The sequence below is a fragment of the Dipodomys spectabilis genome, unplaced genomic scaffold, assembly GCF_019054845.1.
Source record: "Dipodomys spectabilis isolate Male_0828 unplaced genomic scaffold, ASM1905484v1 ptg000797l, whole genome shotgun sequence".
NCBI lineage: Eukaryota > Metazoa > Chordata > Mammalia > Rodentia > Heteromyidae > Dipodomys > Dipodomys spectabilis.
Window position 1 is genome coordinate 89,401 of NW_024871474.1, and position 12,457 is coordinate 101,857.

At 66.3% G+C, this 12,457-nt stretch overlaps 1 protein-coding gene across 1 annotated transcript in view; it reads right to left on the reverse strand.

Annotated features, from left to right (window-relative positions):
• The window catches only part of Il16 (interleukin 16), a 34,730-nt gene that overhangs the window by 11,039 nt on the left and 11,234 nt on the right, over positions 1-12,457 (reverse strand). The window contains 6 exon segments of the mRNA XM_042673321.1: positions 5,311-5,732; positions 5,932-6,019; positions 6,980-7,112; positions 7,651-7,768; positions 11,224-11,422; positions 11,929-12,002. Of these exon segments, the coding sequence (XP_042529255.1) occupies positions 5,311-5,732; positions 5,932-6,019; positions 6,980-7,112; positions 7,651-7,768; positions 11,224-11,422; positions 11,929-12,002 (1,034 nt within the window).

A 12,457-nucleotide genomic window follows, 5' to 3' on the forward strand; every position in this document is an offset into this window, starting at 1 on the left:
AGGAGGCCCAGGACTGGTCCCACGGGCCCCAAGGGTGTGCCCCTGCCCCCACCACACAGCCCCAAGGAACAGATGCACAGATGGAGGAGGGGAGCACCCAGGGGCCTGCCCACGGACGGAGGAGGGGAGCACCCCGGGGCCTGCCCACGGACGGAGGAGGGGAGCACCCCGGGGCCTGCCCACGGACGGAGGAGGGGAGCACCCCGGGGCCTGCCCACGGACGGAGGAGGGGAGCACCCCGGGGCCTGCCCACGGAGGAGGGGAGCACCCCGGGGCCTGCCCACAGGCGGAGGAGGGGAGCACCCCGGGGCCTGCCCACGGACGGAGGAGGGGAGCACCCCGGGGCCTGCCCACGGAGGAGGGGAGCACCCCGGGGCCTGCCCACAGGCAGAGGAGGGGAGTACCCCGGGGCCTGCCCATGGACGGAGGAGGGGAGCACCCCGGGGCCTGCCCACAGAGGAGGGGAGCACCCCGGGGCCTGCCCACGGACGGAGGAGGGGAGCACCCCGGGGCCTGCCCATGGAGGAGGGGAGCACCCCGGAGCCTGCCCACGGGCGGAGGAGGGGAGCACCCCGGGGCCTGCCCACGGACGGAGGGGAGCACCCCGGGGCCTGCCCACGGGCAGAGGAGGGGAGCACCCCGGGGCCTGCCCACGGACGGAGGAGGGGAGCACCCCGGGGCCTGCCCACGGACGGAGGAGGGGAGCACCCCGGGGCCTGCCCACGGACGGAGGAGGGGAGCACCCCGGGGCCTGCCCACGGACGGAGGAGGGGAGCACCCCGGGGACTGCCCACGGACGGAGGAGGGGAGCACCCTGGGGCCTGCCCACGGGCGGAGGAGGGGAGCGGACGGCTCCCGAGGACCTGAGCACGGACATCTCTGTCCTCTGCTGTCTCCATCAGTGTGCGCGGCAAAGGCCCACACAGGAGCGCCTTCATTCCGTGTCGGTGTGCTGTGTGTGTGTGTGTGTGCCGTGTCGGTGTGCCGAGTGTGTGTGTGTGTGCCGTGTCGGTGTGCCGAGTGTGTGTGTGTGCCATGTCGGTGTGCCGAGTGTGTGTGTGTGTGTGCTGTCGGTGTGCTGAGTGTGTGTGTGTGCCGTGTCGGTGTGCTGAGTGTGTGTGTGTGTGTGCCGAGTGTGTGTGTGCCGTGTCGGTGTGCCGAGTGTGTGTGCCGTGTCGGTGTGCTGAGTGTGTGTGTGTGCCGTGTCGGTGTGCTGAGTGTGTGTGTGGGTGTGCACTGTGTGTCGGTGTGCCGTGTGTGTTGGTGTGCACTGTGTTGGTGTGCCATGGGTGTATGTGTGTGCCATGTTGGTGTGCCGTATGTGTGCACTGTGTGTGTGTGCACTGTGTGTCGGTGTGCCCTGTGTGTGCACTGTGTGTGTGTGTGCACTGTGTGTCGGTGTGCCCTGTGTGTGTGCACTGTGTGTGTGTGCACTGTGTGTCGGTGTGCCCTGTGTGTGTGCACTGTGTGTGTGTGCACTGTGTTGGTGTGCCCTGTGTGTGTGCACTGTGTGTGTGCACTGTGTGTGTGTGTGCACTGTGTGTGTGCACTGTGTGTGTGTGTGCACTGTGTGTGTGTGTGCCCTGTGTGTGTGCACTGTGTGTGCACTGTGTGTCGGTGTGCCCTGTGTGTGTGCACTGTGTGTGTGTGTGCACTGTGTGTCGGTGTGCCCTGTGTGTGTGCACTGTGTGGGTGTGCACTGTGTCGGTGTGCCCTGTGTGTGTGCACTGTGTGTGTGTGCACTGTGTGTGTGTGCACTGTGTGTCGGTGTGCCCTGTGTGTGTGCACTGTGTGTGTGTGTGCACTGTGTGTGTGCACTGTGTGTGTGCACTGTGTGTGTGCACTGTGTGTGTGTGTGCACTGTGTGTGTGTGCACTGTGTGTGTGTGCACTGTGTCGGTGTGCCCTGTGTGTGTGCACTGTGTGTGTGTGTGCACTGTGTGTTGGTGTGCCCTGTGTGTGTGCACTGTGTGTGTGTGTGCACTGTGTGTGTGTGTGTGCACTGTGTGTGTGCACTGTGTGTGTGTGCACTGTGTCGGTGTGCCCTGTGTGTGTGCACTGTGTGTGTGTGTGCACTGTGTGGTGGTGTGCCCTGTGTGTGTGCACTGTGTGTGCACTGTGTGTCGGTGTGCCCTGTGTGTGTGTGCACTGTGTTGGTGTGCCCTGTGTGTGTGCACTGTGTGTGTGCACTGTGTGTGTGTGTGCCCTGTGTGTGTGCACTGTGTGTGTGTGTGCACTGTGTGTGTGTGCCCTGGGTGTGTGCACTGTGTGTGTGTGCACTGTGTGTCGGTGTGCCCTGTGTGTGTGCACTGTGTGTGTGTGTGCACTGTGTGTCGGTGTGCCCTGTGTGTGTGCACTGTGTGTGTGTGCACTGTGTGTCGGTGTGCCCTGTGTGTGTGCACTGTGTGTGTGTGCACTGTGTTGGTGTGCCCTGTGTGTGTGCACTGTGTGTGTGCACTGTGTGTGTGTGCACTGTGTGTGTGTGCACTGTGTGTCGGTGTGCCCTGTGTGTGTGCACTGTGTGTGCACTGTGTGTGTGTGCACTGTGTTGGTGTGCCCTGTGTGTGTGCACTGTGTGTGCACTGTGTGTCGGTGTGCCCTGTGTGTGTGTGCCCTGTGTGTGTGTGCACTGTGTGTGTGCACTGTGTGTGTGTGCACTGTGTGTCGGTGTGCCCTGTGTGTGTGCACTGTGTGTGTGTGCACTGTGTGTCGGTGTGCCCTGTGTGTGTGCACTGTGTGTGTGTGCACTGTGTCGGTGTGCCCTGTGTGTGTGCACTCTGTGTGCACTGTGTGTGTGTGCACTGTGTGTGTGTGCACTGTGTGTGTGCACTGTGTGTGCACTGTGTGTGTGTGCACTGTGTGTCGGTGTGCCCTGTGTGTGTGCACTGTGTGTGTGTGTGCACTGTGTGTTGGTGTGCCCTGTGTGTGTGCACTGTGTGTGCACTGTGTGTCGGTGTGCCCTGTGTGTGTGCACTGTGTGTGTGTGTGCACTGTGTGTTGGTGTGCCCTGTGTGTGTGCACTGTGTGTGCACTGTGTGTGTGTGTGCACTGTGTGTGTGCCCTGTGTGTGTGTGCACTGTGTGTGTGTGCACTGTGTGTGTGCACTGTGTGTGTGTGCACTGTGTGTCGGTGTGCCCTGTGTGTGTGCACTGTGTGTGTGCACTGTGTGTCGGTGTGCCCTGTGTGTGTGCACTGTGTGTGTGTGCACTGTGTGTTGGTGTGCCCTGTGTGTGTGCACTGTGTGTGTGTGTGCACTGTGTCGGTGTGCCCTGTGTGTGTGCACTGTGTGTGCACTGTGTGTTGGTGTGCCCTGTGTGTGTGCACTGTGTGTGTGTGCACTGTGTGTGTGTGCACTGTGTGTGCACTGTGTGTTGGTGTGCCCTGTGTGTGTGCACTGTGTGTGTGTGTGCACTGTGTGTTGGTGTGCCCTGTGTGTGTGCACTGTGTCGGTGTGCCCTGTGTGTGTGCACTGTGTGTGTGTGTGCACTGTGTGTCGGTGTGCCCTGTGTGTGTGCACTGTGTGTGTGCACTGTGTCGGTGTGCCCTGTGTGTGTGCACTGTGTGTGCACTGTGTGTGTGTGCACTGTGTTGGTGTGCCCTGTGTGTGTGCACTGTGTGCACTGTGTGTCGGTGTGCCCTGTGTGTGTGCACTGTGTGTGTGTGTGCACTGTGTGTTGGTGTGCCCTGTGTGTGTGCACTGTGTGTGCACTGTGTGTGTGTGTGCACTGTGTGTGTGTGCCCTGTGTGTGTGTGTGCACTGTGTGTGTGTGTGCACTGTGTGTGTGCACTGTGTGTGTGTGCACTGTGTGTCGGTGTGCCCTGTGTGTGTGCACTGTGTGTGTGTGCACTGTGTGTCGGTGTGCCCTGTGTGTGTGCACTGTGTGTGTGTGCACTGTGTGTCGGTGTGCCCTGTGTGTGTGCACTGTGTGTGTGTGTGCACTGTGTGTGTCGGTGTGCCCTGTGTGTGTGCACTGTGTGTGTGTGTGCACTGTGTGTGTGCACTGTGTGTGTGTGCACTGTGTGTCGGTGTGCCCTGTGTGTGTGCACTGTGTGTGTGTGTGCACTGTGTCGGTGTGCCCTGTGTGTGTGCACTGTGTGTGTGCACTGTGTGTGTGCCCTGTGTGTGTGCACTGTGTGTGTGCACTGTGTGTCGGTGTGCCCTGTGTGTGTGCACTGTGTGTGTGTGTGCACTGTGTGTCGGTGTGCACTGTGTGTGTGCACTGTGTGTGTGCACTGTGTGTGTGTGTGCACTGTGTGCGTGTGTGCCCTGTGTGTGTGCACTGTGTCGGTGTGCCCTGTGTGTGTGCACTGTGTGTGTGTGTGCACTGTGTGTCGGTGTGCCCTGTGTGTGTGCACTGTGTGTGTGTGTGCACTGTGTCGGTGTGCCCTGTGTGTGTGCACTGTGTGTGTGTGCACTGTGTGTCGGTGTGCCCTGTGTGTGTGCACTGTGTGTGTGCACTGTGTGTGTGTGTGCCCTGTGTGTGTGCACTGTGTCGGTGTGCCCTGTGTGTGTGCACTGTGTGTGTGTGTGCACTGTGTGTCGGTGTGCACTGTGTGTGTGCACTGTGTGTGTGTGCACTGTGTCGGTGTGCCCTGTGTGTGTGCACTGTGTGTGTGTGCACTGTGTGTCGGTGTGCACTGTGTGTGTGCACTGTGTGTGTGTGTGCACTGTGTGTCGGTGTGCCCTGTGTGTGTGCACTGTGTGTGTGTGCACTGTGTGTCGGTGTGCCCTGTGTGTGTGCACTGTGTGTGTGTGCACTGTGTCGGTGTGCCCTGTGTGTGTGCACTGTGTGTGTGTGCACTGTGTGTCGGTGTGCCCTGTGTGTGTGCACTGTGTGTGCACTGTGTGTTGGTGTGCCGTGGGTCAGTGTGTTGGTAGTTTTCGGTGTGGCATCGGTCTGTGGTCAGCCTGTCTATGATGGACAGCTGGAAGCCCATGAGCCAGCCAGGCTTCCGCTGTTGTACTTCTTCTCTCCGCGTGGTCCTGTGTACTGGCTTCTCTGCAGAGCCAGGGGATGGCAGGTCTGCGTGGCACAGCTGTGCACGGCGCAGGGAGCCTGCACACAGCCCCGCCCTGGGCACAGCCCCACACCTGGACACAGAGGAACAGCCCCACACCTGGACACAGCCTCACACCTGGACACAGACGAGCAGCCCTGCCCCTGGACACAGCCCTGCACCTGGACACAGCCCTGCCCTGGGCACAGAGGAACAACCCTGCCCCTGGGCACAGAGGAGCAGCCCCACACCTGGGCACAGCCTCACACCTGGACACAGAGGAGCAGCCCTGCACCCGGGCACAGCCCCTTACCTGGCGGCAGGTGGGCAGGGTGTGCCAGGAAGCACATGGCAGGCTCTCTCTCTCTTTCAGACTCCTCTGAGGCGTGGTGTCGCTCTTGAAGTACTTTCTGGGAGGAGGCTTGGGCTTAGAGGCCGTTGGCTTCCTCACCAAAATCTCAGAGGATTTCTTCAGTCTCAGGGGAGGGTGGGTGTGCAGGCTGCCGGGGAGCGGGGGGCTGTCCGGGGGCAGCCCGGGCTCCCTGCCCCGGCCCGAGGACGGGGGCTCCGAGCCCCCGCTGCAGGGGCTTCCCCCGGGGGACCCCGCCATGCAGCTGCAGTCGCTGCTGGAGCGGACCATGGCCTGTGCCCGGCGCTGTGCGGCCGCCGAGGTCTTCTCCCGCCCCGTCTCCACCGTGGGCCGCCCGTGCCAGCTGCTCTCCAGCCTCTTCCCTCCTGCGTGGGACACGGGACACAAGTGGACAGGGTGTCCTCGGGTGAGCTCCGGCCCCACTGGCTGGCATCGCCTGGGGTTTGTCCCCACAGAGCTGCATGTGGAGAGGGAACCGAGCGGATCCATCTGAATCCACGCGCCCTGCACCTCAGGCTCATGTCTGAAGCCCGGGCTTCTGGCCAGAGGCATGCAAGTCCTTACCCTCCAGGACCCACGGCTGCCGCTCCTTCCCCAGCCTGAGGCTCTCCCCGGCCTGCATCACAGCTTCTTTGAGTTGCTGCTCGGAAACCTAGGAAACATCATGGCCCTCTGAGACGAAGAAGGAGACTCCCGAACTGGGCCTGGCCAGCGCCCGGCTGCGCCTAGATTCCACCTCCTCCCTCCCTGCGTAGCCGACAGCCACAGCTCGACTTCCAGAGGCGCTCTGGGCGTCGCTGGCCCCGCAGTCTCCAGACAACACCCAGTGTCCGTCCTCAGGAGGTGCCTGGGCGCCCTCTCTGCTCCTCCTCCCCAGCGTCCATCATCAGGAGGTGCCCGGGCCCCTCTCCATGCGCCCCCCCCCCAGTGTCGTCATCAGGAGGTGCCCGGGCCCCTCTCCATGCCCCCCCAGCGTCGTCATCAGGAGGTGCCCGGGCCCCTCTCCATGCCCCCCCAGCGTCCATCATCAGGAGGTGCCCGGGCCCCTCTCCATGCCCCCCCCCAGCGCCCATCATCAGGAGGTGCCCGGGCCCCTCTCCATGCCCCCCCAGCGTCCATCATCAGGAGGTGCCCAGGCCCCTCTCCATGCCCCCCCCCAGCATTGCCATCAGGAGGTGCCCGGGCCCCTCTCCATGGCCCCCCCCCAGCGTCGTCATCAGGAGGTGCCCGGGCCCCTCTCCATGGCCCCCCCCAGCGTCGTCATCAGGAGGTGCCCGGGCCCCTCTCCATGCCCCCCCCAGCGTCGTCATCAGGAGGTGCCCGGGCCCCTCTCCATGCGCCCCCAGCGTCGTCATCAGGAGGTGCCCGGGCCCCTCTCCATGCGCCCCCCCCCAGCGTTGTCATCAGGAGGTGCCCCCCCCCCCCCGGCGCTCTGCAGGCTTCAGGAGCCATCACCCACGCCCGGCTCTCCCGTCCGCGGTGACATCGCTGGCACCGCGCGGTCCGAGGCCGAGGCCCGGGCCGCCGCCGTCATGGCGCCCGTCAGGCCGAGAGGGGGCGCGCAGCCTGCAGGCCGCCTCGTGCGGTCACAGAAGGAAGCGGCGGCGGTCACCTGCGGGTCCGGGTGCCGGCTGACCACGATGGGGACGGGGCCGGGGCCGCAGCGGCTCAGGACGGCGTGGACCTCGCTGAGGGTCATGCAGCGCGCGGGGGCCTCGCGGATCTCCACGATCTCATCGCCACACCTGCGGTCACGCGCACGCGCCGTGGAGGCCCGGCCGGACGCGGGTGGCCCCGGGCCCAGCCTCCCGCAGCCTCCCGTGTGGGGGGGGGGGCCGCGGGGAGGTGGCCGGGAGCGCGGCCGCAGCCCCCGAGCAGCCCCGGACCCGGCTCCTCCCACCCGGGCCGCACCCCAGGGTTTGCAGACGCGCCCGAGGCGCTGCTTCACCGAGCCGATCACGGGCTCCGGGATCACGCGTGGGGAGGCGCGGCCGGGGCCGAGCCGATCACGGGCTCCGGGATCACGCGTGGGGAGGGGGCGCGGCCGGGGCCGAGCCGATCACGGGCTCCGGGATCACGCGTGGGGGGGGCGGCCAGGGCCGAGCCGATCACGGGCTCCGGGATCACGCGTGGGGGGCGCGGCCGGGGCCGAGCCGATCACGGGCTCCGGGATCACGCGTGGGGGGGCGGCCGGGGCCGAGCCGATCACGGGCTCCGGGATCACGCGTGGGGGGGCGCGGCCGGGGCCGAGGCCGGGCCTGCGGGACACAGACACGGACGTACCGCAGCCGTCCATCCAGGTGAGCCACGGATCCCGGCGAGAGCGTGTGGATGAAGATGCCGGAGATGCACTGGAAGTAGGGGATGCTGCACAGGCCGACGCCCAGGCCCACGCCGGCCTCTGAGGACAACAAGGGAGGGCTTTCCCCGGTGCGCCGTGGCGGGCCGCACCCCATGGCGGCCTGGCCGACAGCTCAGAGCCCGGCCCGCCCGGCCATCACCCACCACAGTGACCCCGCCTATCACCCACAGTGACCCCGCCCACCACCCACAGGGACCCCGCCCACCACCCACAGTGACCCCGCCTATCACCCACAGTGACCCCGCCCACCACCCACAGGGACCCCTCCCACCACCCACAGGGACCCAGCCCATCACCCACAGTGACCCCGCCTATCACCCACAGGGACCCCGCCCACCACCCACAGGGACCCCGCCCACCACCCACAGTGACCCCGCCTATCACCCACAGTGACCCCGCCCACCACCCACAGGGACCCCCGCCCACCACCCACAGGGACCCAGCCCATCACCCGCCACAGTGACCCCGCCTATCACCCACAGGGACCCCGCCTATCACCCACAGTGACCCCGCCCACCACCCACAGGGACCTCGCCCACCACCCACAGGGACCCCGCCCACCACCCACAATGACCCCGCCCACCACCCACAGGGACCCCGCCCACCACCCACAGGGACCCCGCCCACCACCCACAGTGACCCCGCCCACCACCCACAATGACCCCGCCCACCACCCACAGTGACCCCGCCCACCACCCTCCACAGTGACCCCGCCCACCACCCACAGGGACCCCGCCCACCACCCACAGTGACCCCCCCACCACCCACAGGGACCCCTCCCACCACCCTCCACAGTGACCCCGCCCACCACCCACAGGGACCCCCGCCCACCACCCACAGTGACCCCCCACCACCCACAGGGACCCCGCCCACCACCCACAGTGACCCCGCCCACCACCCACCACAGGGACCCCGCCCACCACCCACAGTGACCCCGCCCACCACCCACAGTGACCCCGCCCACCACCCACAATGACCCCCCCCACCACCCACAGGGACCCCTCCCACCACCCTCCACAGTGACCCCGCCCACCACCCACAGGGACCCCGCCCACCACCCACAGTGACCTCGCCCACCACCTACCACAGGGACCCCGCCCACCACCCACAGTGACCCCGCCCACCACCCACAGTGACCCCGCCCACCACCCACAGGGACCCCGCCCACCACCCACAGTGACCCCGCCCACCACCCACAGGGACCTCGCCCACCACCCTCCACAGTGACCCCGCCCACCACCCACAGGGACCCCCGCCCACCACCCACAGGGACCCCGCCCACCACCCACAATGACCCCGCCCACCACCCAAGGGACCCCGCCCATCACCCACAGGGACCCCGCCCACCACCCACAGTGACCCCGCCCACCACCCACAGTGACCCCGCCCACCACCCACAGTGACCCCGCCTATCACCCACAATGACCCCCCCCCACCACCCACAGGGACCCCTCCCACCACCCTCCACAGTGACCCCGCCCACCACCCACAGGGACCCCCGCCCACCACCCACAGTGACCCCCCCACCACCCACAGGGACCCCGCCCACCACCCACAGTGACCCCGCCCACCACCCACCACAGGGACCCCGCCCACCACCCACAGTGACCCCGCCCACCACCCACAGGGACCCCGCCCACCACCCACAATGACCCCGCCCACCACCCACAGGGACCCCTCCCACCACCCTCCACAGTGACCCCGCCCACCACCCACAGGGACCCCGCCCACCACCCACAGGGACCCCTCCCACCACCCTCCACAGTGACCCCGCCCACCACCCACAGGGACCCCGCCCACCACCCACAGTGACCCCGCCCACCACCCACAGTGACCTCGCCCACCACCCACCACAGGGACCCCGCCCACCACCCACAGTGACCCCGCCCACCACCCACAGTGACCCCGCCCACCACCCACAGGGACCCCCGCCCACCACCCACAGTGACCCCGCCCACCACCCACAGGGACCTCGCCCACCACCCTCCACAGTGACCCCGCCCACCACCCACAGGGACCCCGCCCACCACCCACAGGGACCCCCGCCCACCACCCACAGTGACCCCGCCCACCGCCCACAGTGACCCCGCCCACCGCCCACAGTGACCCCGCCCACCACCCACAGTGACCCCGCCCACCACCCACAGTGACCCCGCCCACCACCCGCCACAGTGACCCCGCCCACCACCCACTGACCCCGCCCACCACCCGCCACAGTGACCCCGCCCACCACCCACAGGGACCCCCGCCCACCACCTGCCACAGTGACCCCCGCCCACCGCCCACTGACCCCGCCCACCACCCGCCACAGTGACCCCGCCCACCGCCCACAGGGACCCCCGCCCACCACCCACAATGACCCCGCCCACCACCCACAGGGACCCCTCCCACCACCCACAGTGACCCCGCCCACCACCCGCCACAGTGACCCCGCCCACCACCCACTGACCCCGCCCACCACCCGCCACAGTGACCCCGCCCACCGCCCACAGGGACCCCGCCCACCACCTGCCACAGTGACCCCGCCCACCGCCCACTGACCCCGCCCACCACCCGCCACAGTGACCCCGCCCACCGCCCACAGGGACCCCGCCCACCACCTGCCCACCCCACCATCCATCAAGAACAGCTGGTGCTCGGGTCAGGCAGGAAGGGCAATGAGTTGATGTGGGAGAAAGACCAGGAAGGGGGAAGGGGAGACATAAGGGACATGTTCTAGCAGGTGACAGATGGCAGTTCAAGCCTCAGAGGAGACCACCTTTAGACTAAGGTGACAAAGAGCCGGGAGGTTCAAAGTGTCCTTGGGCTGACAGCAAAGGGGAAAGCCTGGCCAGCTCAGCCAGAGGAACTGGTCCTGAGGGGAAGAGATGGAGGGGGGAGGATGGGGAGGGGGCTATGGGGTGGAGGGAGCTGAGGAGGAGGGGGAGGGGTGGGGGAGGCTGAGGAAGAGGCTGGAGGGGGTGGGGGAGGCTGAGGAGGCTGGGGGGAAGGAGGCTGAGGAGGAGGCTGGAGGGGGGAGGAAGCTGGAGGGGGAGGAGGCTGAGGAGGAGGCTGGAGGGGGGAGGAAGCTGGAGGGGGAGGAGGCTGAGGAGGAGGCTGGAGGGGGGAGGAAGCTGGAGGGGGAGGAGGCTGAGGAGGAGGCTGGAGGGGGGAGGAAGCTGGAGGGGGAGGAGGCTGAGGAGGAGGCTGGAGGGGGGAGGAAGCTGGAGGGGGAGGAGGCTGAGGAGGAGGCTGGAGGGGGGAGGAAGCTGGAGGGGGAGGAGGCTGAGGAGGAGGCTAGCGGGGGAGGAGGCTGAGGAGGCTGGGGGGAGGAGGCTGAGGAGGAGGCTGGAGGGGGGAGGAGGCTGAGGATAGGGGGAGGGGGAGGAGGCTGGAGGGGGAGGAGGCTGGAGGGGGGAGGAGGCTGAGGATAGGGGGAGGGGGGAGGAGGCTGAGGGGGAGGGGGCTGGGGGAAGCCAGGGCGGCCCGGGCCCCTCCCGCGGCCACGCGCTAACCTTTCTTCAGCGAAACCTCCACCATGACTCTGTAGTTGGGCCTGGCGGGGCTCTCTGGGGGGAAGGGGGGGCCGTCGCCGGCAGCACAGGAGCTGGAGCTGAGGGAGCGGCAGAGAGGGGGCGAGGGGCGGCGGCCGGGCCCGGGGGGCGCCGTCAGGCGGGTGCGCACCGTGAGGGTGAGCAGCCCCTTCTTGGCGAGCTGCGGGGGGACAGGGGTCCCCCATCAGCCACTCAGGACCGACGCAGAAGACAGCAAAACCAGCCGCGGCCGCGCACACGCAGCGCACACGCCGTGAGCTCCACACGCACGGCGCAGGACACACACACTGTGCGCTACACACAACCACTACACGGTCACGTGCGCACACACTGTTACACGTGGAGCATCCCACTCCACACATGCGTGTGTTCACGGTATGCGCGGTATATTCTGAGATCCACACCTACAGATTTCATACGGCACACGCCATACAACACAGTACTACACGTCACAAACGTGTGCACACCACGTGCTCCACGCCGCACACGTCATTCCCGCACAGGCGGACAACACGCGTGTGCAACACACGCGTGCACGTGTGCTACTATCACACTGGGTAAACGGTGCAACATGTATTGCATGTAAACAGACACTCCAGACAGCCCTGAGCTGACTGCGCTCCTAACCCTCGGGTGTCATGGCCGCGTGCGGGAAGAAACAGTCACCTTGAACTTCTGCAGGGCAGCCTGATGTGTTAGCCCAGCCAGCGACTCCCCGTTGAGCTCCAGAATCTCGTCACCTGTTGTCAGGAGAGTGAGGACAGCGCTGGGCACAGCACCGTGTGGCCGCGGCCTCAGTCCCCGCAGGCAGGCCTCGGGGCGGCCTTCGTCCCCAAGGAAGAACGCGTCTACCCCAGGAGCCCCCGCGGTCCAGCCCCGCGCTTCCACCCTGGTCAAAAGCCTGGGCCTGAGCTCTGCCAAATACACTTTAGACCATCAGTCAGAGCATCGGCAGCTTTGATCTAGAACATTCTTGTACTCCTGCGGAAACCAGAGAATGGGTGAGAACTCCCTTCACAAAGACAGCCTGAGGGCACAGCTAATTAATTAGAACAAACACTAGGAGCACGGCATCTCCTCCGCGCGTTGAAATTCCCCTCCTAGGATTGCTGTGAACTAGAGAGACAATCAGAAAACAGTAATGAAGCCTCACTTTCCAGGCAGGAACACAGAGCACGCCACTCTGCGCTCACAG